Source organism: Piliocolobus tephrosceles, chromosome 15 (genome assembly GCF_002776525.5).
Source record: "Piliocolobus tephrosceles isolate RC106 chromosome 15, ASM277652v3, whole genome shotgun sequence".
In the NCBI taxonomy this organism is placed as follows: Eukaryota; Metazoa; Chordata; class Mammalia; order Primates; family Cercopithecidae; genus Piliocolobus; species Piliocolobus tephrosceles.
Genome location: NC_045448.1, coordinates 74,831,118 through 74,848,556, shown reverse-complemented (window position 1 = coordinate 74,848,556; position 17,439 = coordinate 74,831,118). Strand labels below are relative to the sequence as shown.

The 17,439-nt window shown below is 46.4% G+C and overlaps 1 protein-coding gene across 1 annotated transcript in view; it reads left to right on the top strand.

Moving 5' to 3' along the window:
- The window catches only part of SLC4A5 (solute carrier family 4 member 5), a 109,099-nt gene that overhangs the window by 71,975 nt on the left and 19,685 nt on the right, over positions 1-17,439 (top strand). Inside the window, exons 11-17 of the mRNA XM_023187968.2 lie at positions 981-1,135; positions 1,720-1,929; positions 3,566-3,740; positions 5,605-5,738; positions 6,781-7,052; positions 12,624-12,682; positions 15,315-15,515. Coding sequence (XP_023043736.2) covers positions 981-1,135; positions 1,720-1,929; positions 3,566-3,740; positions 5,605-5,738; positions 6,781-7,052; positions 12,624-12,682; positions 15,315-15,515 — 1,206 coding nt within the window. The remainder of the gene's footprint in view (positions 1-980; positions 1,136-1,719; positions 1,930-3,565; positions 3,741-5,604; positions 5,739-6,780; positions 7,053-12,623; positions 12,683-15,314; positions 15,516-17,439) is intronic.

The following is a 17,439-nucleotide window of genomic DNA, read 5'->3' as shown; positions in this document are numbered from 1 at the left end:
GCCTAGAGGACTTTAACTCTTTCCCGTTTGTGCCAAGAATACTCACTGGCAGTGCTTGCAGCTGCAGGCTTTACCCCGAGATAACTTTTTCCCCAGGAAATGTCTCACTTTTATTATTTTTGCATTGCTCTTGTATATTGACTTTGGAAACAAAAGACATCATTCTACTTATAGCATTCTGTTTTTAGTTGTGGTATTTCCATTTACAAAATATACTAACTCTCAATCATTGAAAATATCAAATGCTAGAAAACTAGCATTCCTACGAGTGATGCTAACATCATTCTCAGTTTTTGGCCTAAGATTCATTCGATGAATCCAGTTTTTCCAAATTAGATGACTGATCATTCCAGTGATTCTGATGTTAGTTGTTTTTAGAAATAACTCTAAGAATAATTTTTATATTTCATTTTCACATTGAAAATCAGTCAGATTTGCTTTGGCCTTAAAGAGTGTTTATGTAAAATTAAATGAGTGCTGGCAATGAGCTGCACTTTTTTTTTTCCTAAATGGGAAAAGGTTAAACATGAGCATATCCCATCGAATCCGTAAGTCAGAAAGCACACTCTGGAGACAGTGTGAACAACACCACGTGAGCCTCCAAGGGCGAAGGGCTGGAAGTAAAAAATGGATGTGAAATATCTGAGCTCCTTGGACTGGGCTCTACAAAGGTTTTCTAATGTGCGTGCTGTGGGGAAAACTGAAAACGGAAAGGTTAAGTAACTCAACCAAAGTCCTACAAGCAAGAATATGGAGACCTGGCCTTCAGATCCAAGACAGGCTGTCTTCCCCCAGCGCCTGCTGTGTCCCGTTGTGGTTTATTTTACCAATGTGCTATGGTCTCATTCCAAAAACTGAGAGTGAGTTGTCAGTGGGAGATGTGGTTCAAAATGATTTCTTTAAAAACTAGATGTGGTATGCTCCCGGGCATGTCAGAAACAGATGCAATCTTTCTTTTCTCCCTCCTCTCTCCTCACCAGCTCTTCAGCGATGTGGCCTACAAAGCCCGCAATCGGGAAGATCTGATTGCAGGAATTGATGAATTTCTGGATGAGGTCATTGTCCTTCCCCCTGGAGAATGGGACCCAAATATCCGAATTGAGCCCCCCAAGAAGGTACCCTCTGCTGACAAGAGGTGTGTATGAGAATGGGCAGTAGGGGGAGAAAAAGGAGGCTTCAACTCTGTTGGTATCATTTTACTGCTCTTTAAAATACATCTGAGGCTCAGCCTAGTGGCTCATGCCTGTAATCTCAACACTTTGGGACGCTGAGGTGGGTGGATCACTTGAGTCCAGGGGTTTGAAACCAGCCTGGGCAACATAGTGAGATCTTGTCTCTGCAAAAAAAAATCAAATTAGCTGGGCATGGTGGCATGCACCTGTAGTCCCTGCTACTCTGGAGGCTGAGGCAGGAGGATTGATTGAGTCCAGGAGGCCAAGGCTGCAGTGAGCTGTGATCATGCCACTGTACTCCAGCCTGGGCAACAGAGTTTGACCCTGTCTCAGAATAACTTTTAAAATAAGTTTAAAAATAATAAGATATATCAGAAGCAAATATGGCTAAATGTGAACATTTGTAAAGTCTAGGTGACTTGCGTGTGGATATTGTTAGATCATTTTCTGCATTTTTGTCTGTCTTTTAAGATATTTCATAATTTTGGTTGGAGAGTTGAGGAGTGCTCTGGGGGACCCACTCTCCCTCATCCCCCTTCTCTTCCAGGAAATCTGTGTTCTCCCTAGCAGAGCTGGGCCAGATGAATGGCTCTGTGGGAGGAGGCGGCGGAGCTGCTGGAGGAGGCAATGGAGGTGGTGGTGGTGGTGGCAGTGGCGGCGGGGCTGGCGGTGGTGGGGCCAGTGGAACGAGCAGCGGGGATGATGGAGAGATGCCAGCCATGCACGAAATCGGGGAGGAACTTATCTGGACGGGAAGGTGCCCACCCCAGGCCTCCCAGTGACCCTGCTGTCCTTTAGACTTCTCTCCTTCTCAGCCGCCCTCTGGGACCTTTCCCACATGGCCTGTAGTGCCCATTCGAGGTCACCCCTGCCTTCTTTCCCTCCCAGAGCCCTTGAACCCCATCATGGATCCCCAAAAAGGGTTGCCTCAGGAGAGGGGAATTTGAGACCCATACAAGAGGAGAGGAACCCAAACTTTTCTCTTAGACATCCTTTGGTGCCTGTTTCCTGGGTCTGCTGTAACAAAGTACCACAAACTAGATGGCTTAAAACAACAGAAGGTTACTCTCCTGCAGTTCTGGAGGTGAGGAGTTCCACAGCAGTTGTTGGCAGGACCACCATGCTCCCTGAGGCTCTGGGTGGAATCCTTCTTGGCCTCCTCCTGGCCTCTGGTGGTGGCCAGCAGTTCTTGGTGTTCCTGGATGGCAGCTGCATCACCCCTGGCTCTGCCTCTCCACCACATGGCCTCCTGTGTGTCTGTCTTCACAGAGCACTTTCCTCTTTGTATAAGGACCCCAGTCATAATGGATTAGGGCCCACTACAATACTTAATCTAAACTGGATTACATCTTCATAGATGTGAGGACCTCAATGTATCTTTTGGGGCGACACAATTCAATAACAGCACCTTTTTTTAAAACTTAATTTACCTATTCAAAAACTTTTTTTTTAAAGAAAATAAGAGAAAGTTCTCCTGGCCTGGGTTTCTTTTCCAGCTCTTGGAGTCATTCAGGTTGACCTAGATTTAGGAAAGGATGTGGCCTTGCAAATCTACATATAAATCATGACTTTGAGAATGAAGTCATGTTTTGTATGCCCTTGGCTTTATACCAGTTGTATGCAACTGTGGCCCTCCTTAGTTCCCCTACCCTCGAGCCCAGGGGATTTGGCAACGTCCAGAGACATTTTTGTTTGTCACAACTTGAGAGGGGCGATGCTACTCGCATGTAGTAGGTAGCCGCTAAATATCCTGCAGTGCACGGGACAGCCCCTACAGCAAAGGAGTATCCAGTCCAAAATATCAGCAGAAATGAGGTTGAGAAACTCTGCTCCATGCTAAGGACTGCATTAGGGGCTATGGGAATAGCAATCCCAGTAAACAATGTCTCCAAACCTAAAATCTCCCACTCAACTGTTCCAGATAGCAAAATCAAAAACTAAGCAAATACCAACCAGTTATAATGTCTAGGATCTGTTCTTAATGAATCTGTTATAATCTGGGATGCCTCTGTCACTGAAAGTTAGACATACCTGTGTTCACCAAGAGCGGGCACCCTGCAGATGGTCAGGGATGTGAGGAGGACCATCATCTGTGGACCCCAGGACTTCCATTTTCCATGGAATGTTGGGTCTACCCTGAGACATATTCCCATCAGACTTCCCCTCTCCAAAACCCCTATGTCCACCCTTCCCAATGTGGGTGGTGCCAACCACAAACTCAGTCCTACAGGAATTCATCCCTGGCCCTAAATGTTCTGGTGGAAAGATCTTTGCCCCATCCACCCCGGTCAAGTTCCTTTCCTTGCCCCAGGCTCTGCAGGTTCTTGTAAATAGCCCTGCCCCTGCACTGGTGTTAGTGGTGAGAAAGCAGCCCCTGGGCCTGTCTTGAGCAGGTTCTTCGGTGGACTGTGTCTGGATATCAAGAGGAAGTTGCCCTGGTTCCCAAGTGACTTCTATGATGGCTTCCACATTCAGTCCATCTCTGCCATCCTATTCATCTACCTCGGCTGTATCACCAACGCGATCACCTTTGGTGGGCTTCTGGGGGATGCCACCGACAATTATCAGGTGTGTGTGAGCTGGGGCCCTGAGTATAAAAGTAAGATCTGCCACCACCTGGTGGCAGCAGGAAGTTTCATCTTGTAATCCCAAAACCAAGGTTTCATCTACCAGCCAGGTTGAGGCCATCAGTATTTGTAATCTTTTACCCTTCAAGTAATAATGATAATAATAAGACAATATTAAAGATCTGAAGCTAAATCTCATTACTAAAGACCACATTTAATGATTATTTAAATAGGCCAAACCGTTAAGGGGAATTGTCTGCTGTGTTATTTGGTACTTTTTCCACTGATACTAGAGTGAATTTAATCAGCTCAATTAATGGAGTGCTAATTGTGGCCTTCTCCCCCCACTTTTTAAAAACTAACGTTGAATTCTTAGTTTGGAGTTAAGACATTTTTAGAAGGATGGTAAGCTGTGACCATGACAACAACTCAGGCCTCCCTGGGGAAAACAGCTCAGCAGAGACACCTGCCAATCTCCTAGGCAAGGATCTTCTCTGGTGGAGGCCTTCAAAGTAGAGCCATTGGAAAGCTCAGTGCACCAAGGAGAAGACCCATTTGTCCAGCTGCCTTCTGGGCATGTCTGCTGGAAGGCTGCTCCTTGGGATTCCCTGTGACTGCCCCTCAGGGTCCCTCAATTCACAGAGCTGACATTGCATCCCTTGTCTTCCCTCCTGACCTGCTGCTCCCTCACCTTCCCCAGCACAGCAGGTGACACCATGATTCACTCAGCTGTCTACACCAGAAACTAAGCATTATCCTTGACTCATAAGTCCCAGTTGCTCCATGTGGCCCTCACCACATGGCCCTACCTGGCTGTCACACCTCACCTCCCAGCATTCTCTTTCTCAGCATTCCTACCCTCCCTACCCATTCTACATTCTGTTTTCCATCAATCCTGATCATCTTTTGGTTCTTCAAGTACATGCTGTTTTTCAGCTCCAGACCTTTTAGACACTACTCCCTCTTCCTGGGACACTGTTTCTTGTCACTCCACTTAACCCCATTCCCCTGGCCAATTATCTGCTCATTTTTTGGATCTCAGCTTCCACTTATCTACTTCTAGGGAGGCCTTCCTGACCACCCCTTTACCCCTACTGCGTGCTCCTGGGGCACCCTAAACCTATCCCAGCTTAGCACACCTCTTGGCAGTGGCTCTCAACCAGGGACAATTTTCACCCCAGGAGACATTTAACAATATCTAGAGACAGTTTTCATTGTTATAACTGGGAGGAGGGTTGCTACTGGTATCTAATGTATAGAGGCTGTGGATGCTACTAAACACACTACAATACACAGGGCAGACCCCTCACAACAAAGAATCATCTAGCCCAGAATGTCCATTGTGCAGAGGTTGAGAAACTCTGCTATATGGAAATTGCCTGGTTACTTACCTGTGTCTCCCACTAGAATGAAGAGGTGTTATCTTGTTCAGTGATGGGTCCTCAGTCCTTTCACAATGCCTGGTACATAGCAGACAGTTAGTGGATTTTGAATGAATGAATGATCTGACTTCTAAAAGCACCAAACAGATGTTTGAATGAATGAATAATCAAATGGATAAATGGACTGTCCTCTGGGAGTAGAATGGACACAGAGAAAAGCACGTCCACTGTTTTATAGGCCCTGGGTGCCAAAAGGAAGTCACATGGTACCTTTATCTAGATGGAATTAAACAGAGTGACACTGGTCATGGTGGCAAGTTGTAGAGGGTGTAGGAGATGGAGAACAGGATTTAGGCAGGAAAGGGCTCAGAACAAAGGATAAACACTGTGGCCTGGGCCCGTGGAGAGATTGCTGGGCTGCAGCCTGTGTGGAAAGACCCCTTCTCCTTCCTGTGCTGAGTCACACATTCCTTGTGCCCCCAGGGAGTAATGGAGAGCTTCCTGGGCACTGCCATGGCTGGCTCCTTGTTCTGCCTCTTCTCGGGACAGCCTCTCATCATTCTCAGCAGCACAGGGCCCATCCTCATCTTTGAGAAGCTCCTCTTCGACTTCAGCAAGTAGGTGTCCCTTGGTGGCCCCCAGTGCCTGCTCTCGCACTTGGGGCAGTATGCTGGGGCCACAGCAGGAATAGGCCCAAAGGGGAGGTGGTGGTGCAGAGGTGCCAAAGCCATCTTTAACCATGGGAAGGGCTACCAGGTGGCTCCTCCTGACTCCTGCCAGCTACCTGCCTTTAAGACATCTTAGTGCATATTGGCACAGCCCATAGGGACCAGCCACGACAAGAGGAGAAAATTCACACCACTCAGTTCGTGAGCAATGGTGACTTGATAGGCAGTATAGTGTATGAAGTCTTGGGCTGAAGGTCAGAAGGTTACACCCAGACCCAGGCAGCTCCCATCACTACTCCAGGCTCAGTTGCCTCCTCTACAACATGAAGGTTTGGACTAGACCATTTCCAAGGGCTGCACCAGCCCTGTTCTTCCGAAATTCCCATTTTTCACTCACTCTGGTGTCTATTACCAACTGTGGGCACTGAGATGTCTTAACACCTTCCTGCCTCCCCCATAAGATCTTTAAAAACATTTTTTGGCCAGGCATGGTGGTTCACACCTGCAATCCCAGCACTTTGGAAGGCCAAGGTGGGCAGATCACCTGAGGTCAGGAGTTTGAGACCAGCCTGGCCAACATGGCAAAACCCCATCTCTACTAAAAATACAGAAATCAGCTGGGTGTGGTGGCGGGCACCTGTAATCCCAGCTACTTAGGAGGCTGAGGCAGGAGAATCACTTGAACCCGGGAGGGAGAGGTTGCAGCGAGCCAAGATTGAGCCATTGCACTCCAGACTGGTCAAAAGAGTGAGACTATCTCAAAAAAAAAAAAAAATTTTTTTTCTTATAAAAATGAGCACTAGACCCCCATGAGATCTCAAATATAAGACAACTGCACCCAAGAATTGTCCCTGTCCTCAGTCTTTCACAGTCCCTGGGAGGGCATCTGTGCCACAGGAGGACAGATAAGCCACTCAGGGGTGGGTCTGAGGAGTCAAGCACAGCCAGGAGCCCCGGGCTATAGGCCCCTCACCTCCCCTCTGCCTTCCAGAGGCAATGGCCTGGACTACATGGAGTTCCGCCTCTGGATTGGCCTACACTCAGCTGTCCAGTGCCTTATCCTAGTGGCCACAGATGCCAGCTTTATCATCAAATATATCACCCGCTTCACCGAGGAGGGCTTCTCAACCCTCATCAGCTTCATCTTCATCTATGATGCCATCAAGAAGATGATCGGTGCCTTCAAGTACTACCCTATCAATATGGACTTCAAGCCGAACTTCATCACCACCTACAAGTGCGAGTGCGTCGCCCCTGACACAGGTGACCGGTAACCCCAGACATGCCATGGGCCCTCACCTACCCCACTGGCCCCCTGATCCTTCACCACAGCTCTCTACTCCTACTGCTGGGGAGGGGCCTTTCAGCCAAGGGCTTACTGTTCCAAGGGAGCAAATACAGGATCTTGAACCCAGTGTTTGGAAGGAAACCAAGGGGACAGTAGCTCTAATAAGAGTCACAGGATTATCATCAGGAGGGCACAGGGATACCCCAGGAAGGAGTAAGGCATGCTTTGCTTCAGTATGGGGTAATGTGGAGGCCACACCTATCAGGAGTGCCACTCAGGGATTCCTCCTGCAGGCCAGAGATAGACCTGATGGTGCCTGAAGTCTCTCCCAGCTCCATCAAGTCATGATACGATGAGCTCTCCCCAAGACAGTGCTGCCCATGTAGCCACATACCGTGTAAGGTGAGACCACACCTGAGGGATGGACATCCGCACAAATGGAAAGATGTCCAGAGTGGAGGCTCTGCCGACCATGCCATCTGAGAACAGTTGGAAAACCGGGGCTTATTCAGCCTCTTAGGGAGATGAGTTATGAGAGGACTGTCATGTCACAAAGGAACCATGTTCACCCTCTGAAGCCACAGGATGTAGAGCTGAATGAGGAACAGGGAGCAGATACTCCAGGGAGCCAGCTGCTGGCTGAATTTAGGGAAGAACCTGTAATGGTAGGAGTTAACCACCGTGGGAGTTCTCGGCCTGCTTGGTTGGTAGCAAGTTACTTGGACACTCTCTGGATGTCCATCTGCCAAGGCTGTTGTAAAAAGGATCCCTGTACAGATGGGGTCAACCTGATAACACCCAGTGCCACTCCTGTAGAGTTACTTTCTGGCCAAAACACCTGTCATCTATAAGTTGGGGCTTCCCATAGAGTCTGAGCCTCCTTCATAGTCATGATCATGCCCCTAAGAGCCTTCAGTGGGATGTGCCCAGAGTGCCCAGGGTGCTGCAGAGCAGGAGCAGGAAGTCTATATACACATCTCCAAGCACCAAGGCTGGACTCACAGAGAGCAAACTGAGGTCCAGAGGCCACCCAAGGTCATGCCAAGCCTCAGTTTCCCTGGCTGTAAAAGAGGGCTCTCAATGCAGGCCCTGCTGGTCTCCTGGGACTCCTGTGGGGTTTCCAAATCTATACCCCGATTGAGTTGAAGGAATTAAGTGGATAGTAGGTTGTTCAGCCCCTTAATACATTCCTATAGGTAAAAAAAATCAATCATAAGTCAATTGAAAATATTTGCTGCACAATTATTTTGTGCCCTACTTTAGGCCTTGTGGAAGATAAAGATGTCTTGCCTTCAAGGAGTTCAGTTTTGATTATAACCCCTTCCCTCTGTGACTGCACTGATTTTGTAAAGAAGTCCAGATTTATTTTTTTTTCTTTCTTTTTTTCTGCCATTAATTTTGAATTATTCCACTAAAATCTAATGACAGGTGATGCTACCCTTTGTCCTGAGCCAAGGCATGTTGCTTGCCCAGAGGGGATCCTACCTGCAGGCAGGCCCTTTTCATTCTGCCCTGAAGCAAATCCTGCCTCTGTGGGGAAGCCCCATCAGGGCCTTCTTACGTGCTTGTATCTTCTAGACTGTAGATTCAGTGTTGCATTGACATAAATTTTACACAAACATAGCTTCTAGAAGCACACATCCTTGATCTCTTTTAGAAAAAAATTCAAATTCTGTGTTTTGTTTTGTTTTGTTTTGTTTTGAGACAGAGTCTGGCTCTGTCGCCCAGGCTGGAGTGCAGTGGCGTGATCTCGGCTCACTGCAACCTCCGCCTCCTGGGTTCAGGCGATTCTCCTACCTCAGCCTCCCAAATAGCTGGGACTACAAGTGTGTGCCACCACACCCAGCTAATTTTTGTATTTTTAGTTGAGGCAGGGTTTCACCATTTTGGCCGGGATGGATTTGATCTCTTGACCTCATGATCTGCCCGCCGCAGCCTCCCAAAGTTCTGGGATTACAGGCGTGAGCCACCACACCTGGCTGCTTTGGCCATTCTGAGAATCATCTATCCACAGGAAAAAACAAACCCAGGGGTGCTCTAGGAACAAGGGCTGTAGGAGCATATAAGGTGCATTATGAGGGATATAATATGAAGCCACCTGTTCCCAAATAGCTTCCCCTCTGGCTTTGCCCAGGTGCCTGATGTCACCTCATTCTTTGGGGTCATGCTATTGTCACGGTTCTCAAAATGTGGTCCCTGGACCAGCAGCATCAGGGAACTTGTTAGAAATACGAATTCTTAGCCTCCTACCCCAGACCTGCTGAATCAGAAACTCTGGCTGGGCACAGTGGTGCACACCTGTAGTCCCAGCTAGTCAGAAGGTTGAGGTAGGAGGATCACTTGAGCCCAGGAGTTTGAGACCAGCCTGAACAACATAGCCAGACCCTGTCTCTATTTCTAAGAAAGAAAGAAGAGAGAGAGAGAGACAGAGAGAGAGATAGAGAGAAGAAGCAGAAGCAGAAGAGGAAGACAAGAAGATAAGAGGTGAGGAGAGGAGGAAAGAAAAAGGAAAGGGAAGGAAGGAAGGAGAGAGAGAAAGAAAAAGAAAGAAAGAGAAAAAGAAAGAAAAAAGAAAAAAGAAAGAAAAAGGAAGGAAGGAAGGGAGGGAGGGAGGGAAGGAGGAAAGAAGGGAAGGAAGGAAGGAAGGAAGGAACAAATGAAAGAACTCTGGAGTAGGGTCCACCCTGACGTATATTAAGTCTTCCAGTTGATTCTGATGCACTCTCAAGTTTGAGAACCATCGCTCTGTTGAACTATTAGTAATAATGGGCCATTATTGACCATTAAACCCCAGTAAGATTAAATTTTCAGTTTCTTCACAGAAAGTAAAGGAACTAGAACTAGGACAAGTTAGTTTTGATTAAGATAACATGGAGGCCGGGCGCGGTGGCTCAAGCCTGTAATCCCAGCACTTTGGGAGGCCGAGACGGGCGGATCACGAGGTCAGGAGATCGAGACCATCCTGGCTAACATGGTGAAACCCCGTCTCTACTAAAAAAATACAAAAAACTAGCCGAGCGAGGTGGCGGGTGCCTGTAGTCCCAGCTACTCAGGAGGCTGAGGCAGGAGAATGGCCTGAACCCGGGAGGCGGAGCTTGCAGTGAGCTGAGATCCGGCCACTGCACTCCAGCCTGGGCGACAGAGCGAGACTCCATCTCAAAAAAAAAAAAAAAAGGTAACATGGAAAGGAAAATTCTACACATTTAGGAGACTGGGATGATGGGGACAAACTGTGGAAGGTTTCTTTCCCAGTCCATGGGCCACCTACTTAGTAATGGGCCCATAATCCTAGTTTTACTGCGAGACCCAGTCTTAATATAGTATACTCTCACTCTTTGTCACTCTTCATCATAAAAGCTTGTTTGGGGTCACTCTCTTTCTATTTGCTTTTGCTTCCATTGTAACTGATTTGTATTCTATTTATGAATGCTGCACACACTGATTTGGCTGCTTTCAATCCCAAGTGAGTACCACTTTGTAAACACTGGAATTTTAAAATGTTTGATACTTGGACCCTTTCTGAAATTTTCCAGGTTATATTTCTTTCATCTTCATCTCAAATGGCTTTCAGATAAACCCTACAGAGTTCTTGATATAAAAGAATTGATAAGCATAAGCAGAAGACATCAAAGGTGGTCTGAAGACATTGGGTAGTGAAAAAGACATCTGAACTCCCCAGGCTAAAGCATCAGCCAGGAGTTCTCTAGCATTTGAGTGAGGGCCCCTGAGGCAGCCTTCCTGCCTGGCTTCTCTGTCTCCATCATTAATTGCGCATCATGTTCTTTTGGTCACTGATGTGAGGAAAGGCAATAGAACCCCAATATCTAATAAATGAAGCCTTCCTCAGAACAATCCTAACAAACCTCTGGGTTTGTAGAGCTTCTAGGAATGTTCTGCCCTGGGTCAAGATGAAATTCCTTAGCCCCCCAGCAGGCATGGGAGTGAGCAACATAGCAGGGCCCTGTGGTCACATCTGCCCTGTGGACAGCTTGTTGGAGATTGAGAGAAGCCCGAAGATAGACCTCTTCTTCTTTCTGGGTTTCTAACTGCCGGTGTCAGCCAGCAGGAGCCACATCGGGCTTACACTGCATTTCAGACATATTGCTGGCAAGCTGGCTGGCAGGCCCGCTCCCTGTCTCCCCAGACCTGCTGCAGAGGGACTGCTTGCCTCTGCCTTCACTAGAGGAGGATGGTGAGGCGGGCCTGGCCTTTGCCTCTACCCTTGCAGTTCAGGAAGAAGAGAGAAGGCAGCAGGCCTCCAAAGCCTGACTTCCTATGGATGGCCACATCCCGGGGGAGCCTGGCCCTGCGAATGAGGAGCAAAGGAAGCAGGACAGACTGCAGAACAGGGGAACAGAAGGGTCCACGTGGAAAGGAGAGACAGATGACTGTGGTTCCTTGAAACTCTCCCTGTAGACCCTCATGTGATCCACATACAGTTAGGGACACTGAAGCCAGGGTAGGGAAGTACCTATCAAGGAATGCAGAGAGAGCCGCTGAGAGCAGCACCTTTGGGTTCCCGATTCTGCTTCAAAACCTGGACCTTGGTTTAACTTTTCTCAACTTGCATTTGGCAGATTAGAAACGATAATATCAAAGCAACAAGTTCTTTCAGGCCTAGCTGACCTTTAATAAAAAACACATATGGGCTGGGTGCAGTGACTCATCCCGGTAATCCCAGCACTTTGGGAGGCTGAGATGGGCAGATCACTTGAGGTCAAGAGTTCAAGACCAGCCTGGCCAACATGGTGAAACCCTGTCTCTACTAAAAATACAAAAAATTAACCAGGCATGGTGGCATGCATCTGTAGTCCCAGCTATTCGGGAGGCTGAGGCACAAGAATCGCTTGAACCTGGGAGGTGGAGGTTGCAGTGAGCTAATATGCCGCTACACTCCAGCCTGGGCAAAAAAAGAGGGCTGGAAGGGAAGGAACATATCTGTGGAGGTGAACAGGGCAGGGAAGTTCACGGTGTAGAGCTGGGAAGTTTATAGGCTCTGGGCCAGCCTTCCTGGGATGGGGTCATGGCTCCAAGTATGAACTGTGTGACCTTGGGTGAATTATATAACCTCTCTGGGCCTCAGTTACCTCATCTGTAAAGTGGGCATACTTGGTGAAGATTTGGGATTTAAACAAATGAATATATATAAAGGCTTGGCATAGTGCATGGTATAGAGTAAGTTCTTTGAACATTTTTAAGTCTAAAAGCCCACTGGCCAGTGGGGATTCACAAGGCACGTTATCCTCCAGTTTGTCTTAGCACTTTTTCTTGGCCCCAGATTCCTTATTTCAGTTTTTAAAACCAGCTGTTTATTGTCAGGCGGGTGTTCTCCTGGCCCAGCTGGTCTGTCAGAGCTGTGGCCCAGGCTCGGTCCCACCAGCCCTTCCCTAACTGGGGCAAAGTGAGGAAGGTGGAGAGGGAGCTACCCTCACAATGGAAGCCAGGCCTTGGCTCTAAGGAACTGGAAGGAGATGCGAAGGGATTGGGAATGCAGCTCTCAGCCCCACAGCTGCTGACCCTGCCCCGTGTCATGTGCTCATCCACAGTGAATACAACCGTGTTCAATGCTTCAGCCCCACTGGCACCAGACACCAACGCTTCTCTGGTAAGTCCTTTCCTCTTATGTCAGACATTTGAGTGCTTTTGTTTGTAGGAGGAGGGAGAAAAGATTTTGGAAATGAGACCAACTTATAGCCACCCAGACTTGCAGAGGTCAACTCCAACCTCACGTCAGGGTCACCTGCAGAGCTTTGTAGATGTAAACTTTTTTCTTAGGTATATACTGTAAACATCCCACTTAAAAACATGCCTCATTCTGTTAAATCCATGTTTTTTGTGTGTTTTTGTTTTTTGTTTTTTGAGACAGGGTCTCACTCTGTCGCCCAGGCTGGAGTGCAGTGGTGCAATCTTGGCTCACCACAACCTCCACCTCCCTGGGTTCAAGTAATTCTCCTGCCACAGCCTCCTGAGTAGCTGGGATTACAGGCACGCACCACCACACCCAGCTAATTTTTTGTATTTTTAGTATAGACAGGGTTTCACCATGTTGGCCAGGCTGGTTTCAAACTCCTGACCTCAACTGATCTGCCTGCCTCGGCCTCCCAAAGTGCTGGGATTACAGAAGTGAGCCACCGCACCCAGCCCCATGTGTACTAATAATATGATACAAGCCAGGTATAGTGGTACATGCCTGTAATCCCAGCTACTCGAGAGGCTAAGGCACAAGAATTGTTTGAACCCAGGAGACAGAGGTGTGGTGAGCAAAGATCGCACCACTACATTCCAGCCTGGGTGACAGAGCAAGACCCTGTCTTAATAATAATAATAATAATAATAATAATAATAATATGACACGCACACAGGGGAAGGGGAGGTAGAGTTGAGGGATGGTAAATAGGGCCACACAAAGCTGTAAGCAAAGCCTCCCATTCATCTTTTTGCCTTTTTCCTTCTCTTTCTGCCTAGGACCCCCAATTTCCAACAGTGCCACTCTCCAGCCCCAGAGAGTTTATTAGTGTTTCTTCCTCAATGAACCTAACGTGTTCTTTGCACACCTTAGTCTCTGGGGCCTGAGGTATGGTCTGCCTTTCCCAGTAATGACGGTGGTCTTTAGGAACCAGCATCCCAGCCTAAGTGGCTTAACGATAGAAGTTCAATTCCAGATGAATGTAGCACCTGGTAGGACTTGGGGGATGTTTGTGAGCTTTTACTGTCTCCAGGGTTGCTTCTTAAGTTATTCCTGCCTAGGCAATTGACTGCTCTGCCTACACACATCCCAGTTGGCAATTTAATTTAATATTTTTCAAAGATCAGGGTTTTGTTTTTGTTTTTTTTTTTTTTTTGAGAGGGGGTCTTGCTCTGTTGCCCAGGCTGGAATGTAGTGATGTGATCATATCATCACTGCAGCTTCAAATTCCTGAGCTCAAGTGATCTTCCTGCTTTAGCCTCCTGAGTAGCTGGGACTACAGGCATCAGCCGCCATGCCTGGCTAATTTTTAAATTTTTTGTAGAGACACGTTCTCACTATGTTGCCCAGTCTGGCTAACTATCAAATTTTGAGAGAGAAAGAACAGAATCAGTCAGTGCCTATTTCTGAATCCCTATTATATGCAAGGGGCCATGTGCACTGAAGGCTAAAAAAGACATCTAAGAAACCAACGCAGTCCCTGTCCTCAAATTTGTTTTTAATATATTTGTGGAGAAGAACTTGAAAAGTTGTGGGACAGCATAAGCAGAATACACCATGCATTAAATATAGGCCAAATGTGTACTTCAGTCTTGAAGGCAGGAAAGGAGGCTGCTGGAGAGGCCAAGGAAAGCCTCAAAGAGGAAGTAGAATGCGATCTGGTCTTCAAGGTTGGGAAAAAGTTGACTCAGCAGAGAAAAGCACATTCCAGACAGAAGGAACAGCATAAACAGAAGGGCAAGAGAGGAAAAGCACAAAACCCGTGCAGAGGCTAGTGGGTGGGCTAGGCCAGCTAAGACGGGGTGAAGGTGGGGCTCGGACAGGGAACCACAAGAGACAAGCTGGGAAAGAGATGTGGGGCCAGACCAGTGAGGGCAGCAGAGGAATGCCACCCTAGAGGGGACATTTTAAGTTGCTTTGGTGATTTACTTTTATATATATAATATAATTTATATTATATATAACATATATAATATATAATTGTTATATATAATTATATATTATATAATTTATATATAAAAATAATTCATATATATAAAAATTCACTGTTGTGGATGGCCTGGATTTTAGGCATCTGAGACACCAAGGTGGGGAATGGCTGAAATGACTCAATAGGGGACTGACAAGGGATGTGATCCCCCATGTGAAAGGATGTGACAGAGGGAATGGAGGGGAGAGAATAAAGATGAAACACTCCAGGAAGGAGGCGTCCACAGGACCTGTGGTTGGTTGATGGCAGCCAGGCCTGCTGTGAGGGAGAAGGCATCCTCTCTCTGCACTTTTCCTCCTTACTAGCACAGCAGTGCATCCTAGAACACAATGAAGAAACACATGTGAGCTCCTAATCTTCCCAGAGAGCTTGTCATTCCATGAACCAGCCCGTCCCCAGGAACATCACTGTGTTGCTGAGGGCACCATCATGGACAGGAGGGCTGGGGTCCCTCAGAGGGTGTGGGAAGGTATGCTGGCTGCCTGGGGACTGCAGTGGGAAGGACACAGCTGACTCATCAGGAAGATGCTGACCCATTGTCTCCTGTGCTTGGTCTCCAAGTACAACCCCCTTAACCTCACAGTGTTGGACTGGTCCCTGCTGAGCAAGAAGGAGTGTCTGAGCTACGGTGGGCGTCTGCTTGGGAATTCCTGCAAGTTTATCCCAGACCTGGCGCTCATGTCCTTCATCCTTTTCTTTGGGACATATTCCATGACCCTGACCCTGAAGAAGTTCAAATTCAGCCGCTATTTTCCTACCAAGGTAAGCTCACCCTGCAGTTAGGAGGGGACCTGCAGTCGGACTGCTGCAGAGTCCCCCAGAGAGGGTTCTGGTCCACCCATGGATGGACTCCACATGAGCACTGGACCACTGGGGTTTTTCAAGTTAAGTCAGAGAGAACTGTGTTCGCTTGTTGGCCGGTCCCCTTAACAACACTTGGTATTGTCAGGCTTTTATCTTTAGTCTTTGTCTATAGTAGTATCTCATTGTGTTTTTAAAATGTTTCGTTTCCCTGATGACTAATGAAGTTGAAAGTACAGCTATTCCTGTGTTTATTGGCCATGTAGCCAGTTGACTTTCTGTTTGGAAGTGTTTGTTGAAATCTCTTGCACATTTTGGGTTGTCTGCCTTTCTGATTTGCAAGAGTTTTTTATATATTCTGGGTAGAAATGTTTTTGTGATGATATGTGTTGCGAAATCTTCTCCCACTCTGTGACCGTTTTTTTCTTTTTACATCCTTAATGGTATCTTTTGATTAACAGAAATTATTAGTTTTATTGTAATTGAATATTCAAACTTTCCTCAAGGCAAATATTGGACAGCAGATATTCTTGTATGTTACCTTCTAAAAGCTTTATTGTTTTTCCTTTCATGTTAGATCTACAATCCATCAGAATTGATTTTGATGTGTACTATGAGATAGTGTTTCTTCGTGATTTTATACAGTCAATTGTTCCAGTATTTTTTAAAGACTATTCCTTCTCCATTGCTTTGCAATACTTCCTTTGCCATATATCAAATGTTCCTATATGACAGGGTCTGTTTCTGGGTTCCTTATTTTGTTTCATTAGTTTATTTATATATCAGTATGACAGTCTTAATTTCTGTAACTTATAAGTCTTTATATCTTTGTCTCCCAAACTCTCTCTCTCTCTTTGTCCTTTTTATATAATATTTTCTTGGCCCTTTGCATTTCCACATGAATTTTAGAATCATCTTAAATTTCACCAAAATGAAAACTTGTTGGAATTTTGATAGGATTATCTTTGACTCTGTTTGGGAAGAATTGATGTCTTTCAAACTTTGAGTTTTCTGATTTATGAATACAGTATACTTCGTTTATTTTGGTCTTCTTTCTCTCCATAATGTTTTATACATTTTTATCTTGAAGTCTTGAACCTTTTTTGTTAGATTTATTCCTAGATATTTGATTTTTTATACTGTCATAAATGCTAACTGCTATTTTATTTTTTATTTTATTATAAAAATAATAATTATAATCATAATTATTATTATTTTGAGACAGAGTCTCACTCTGTCACCCAGGCTGGAGTGAAGTGGCATGATCTTGGCTCACTGCAACCTTCACCTCCCAGGTTCAAGTGATTTTCCTGCCTCAGGCTCCCAAATAGCTGGGACTATAGGCGCCTGCCATCATGCCTGGCTAATTTTTGTAATTTTAGTTGAGACGAGGTTTCACCATGTTGGCCAGGCTGGTCTTGAACTCCTTACCTCAGGTGATCCCCCGACCTCAGCCTCCCAAAGTGCTGGGATTACAGGTGTGAGCCACTGCGCCTGGCCCTAACTGCTGTTTTAAATTTTATTTTCTACCTGTTTGTGGCTGAATTAAAACAGCACTTGAATATGTAAGCAGTGACTGTGCCGTGGGGTGGGGGGTACTCAGAAGAATTTTAGCAACTCTTTCCCACCATAAACTCCATTAGCACTCTCCTAAAGCCATCTTAACTAAGTATTACAAGTGCTACTGCTACTAATCATAATGATAAAATCTTTGATATAAATAGTTGAATTTTTCCCAAATTTTCTAAAGACTGAATAAAAGGTGCTTTAGGAAGCTTCGCAGTATATAAACTGAGTAAAAAATAGTTTGCTTACAACACGAGTGCATCCTTAAGACAAGTTCTCTTCCTTCCTGCCCACTTCCAGCCCAGAGCATATCCCTATC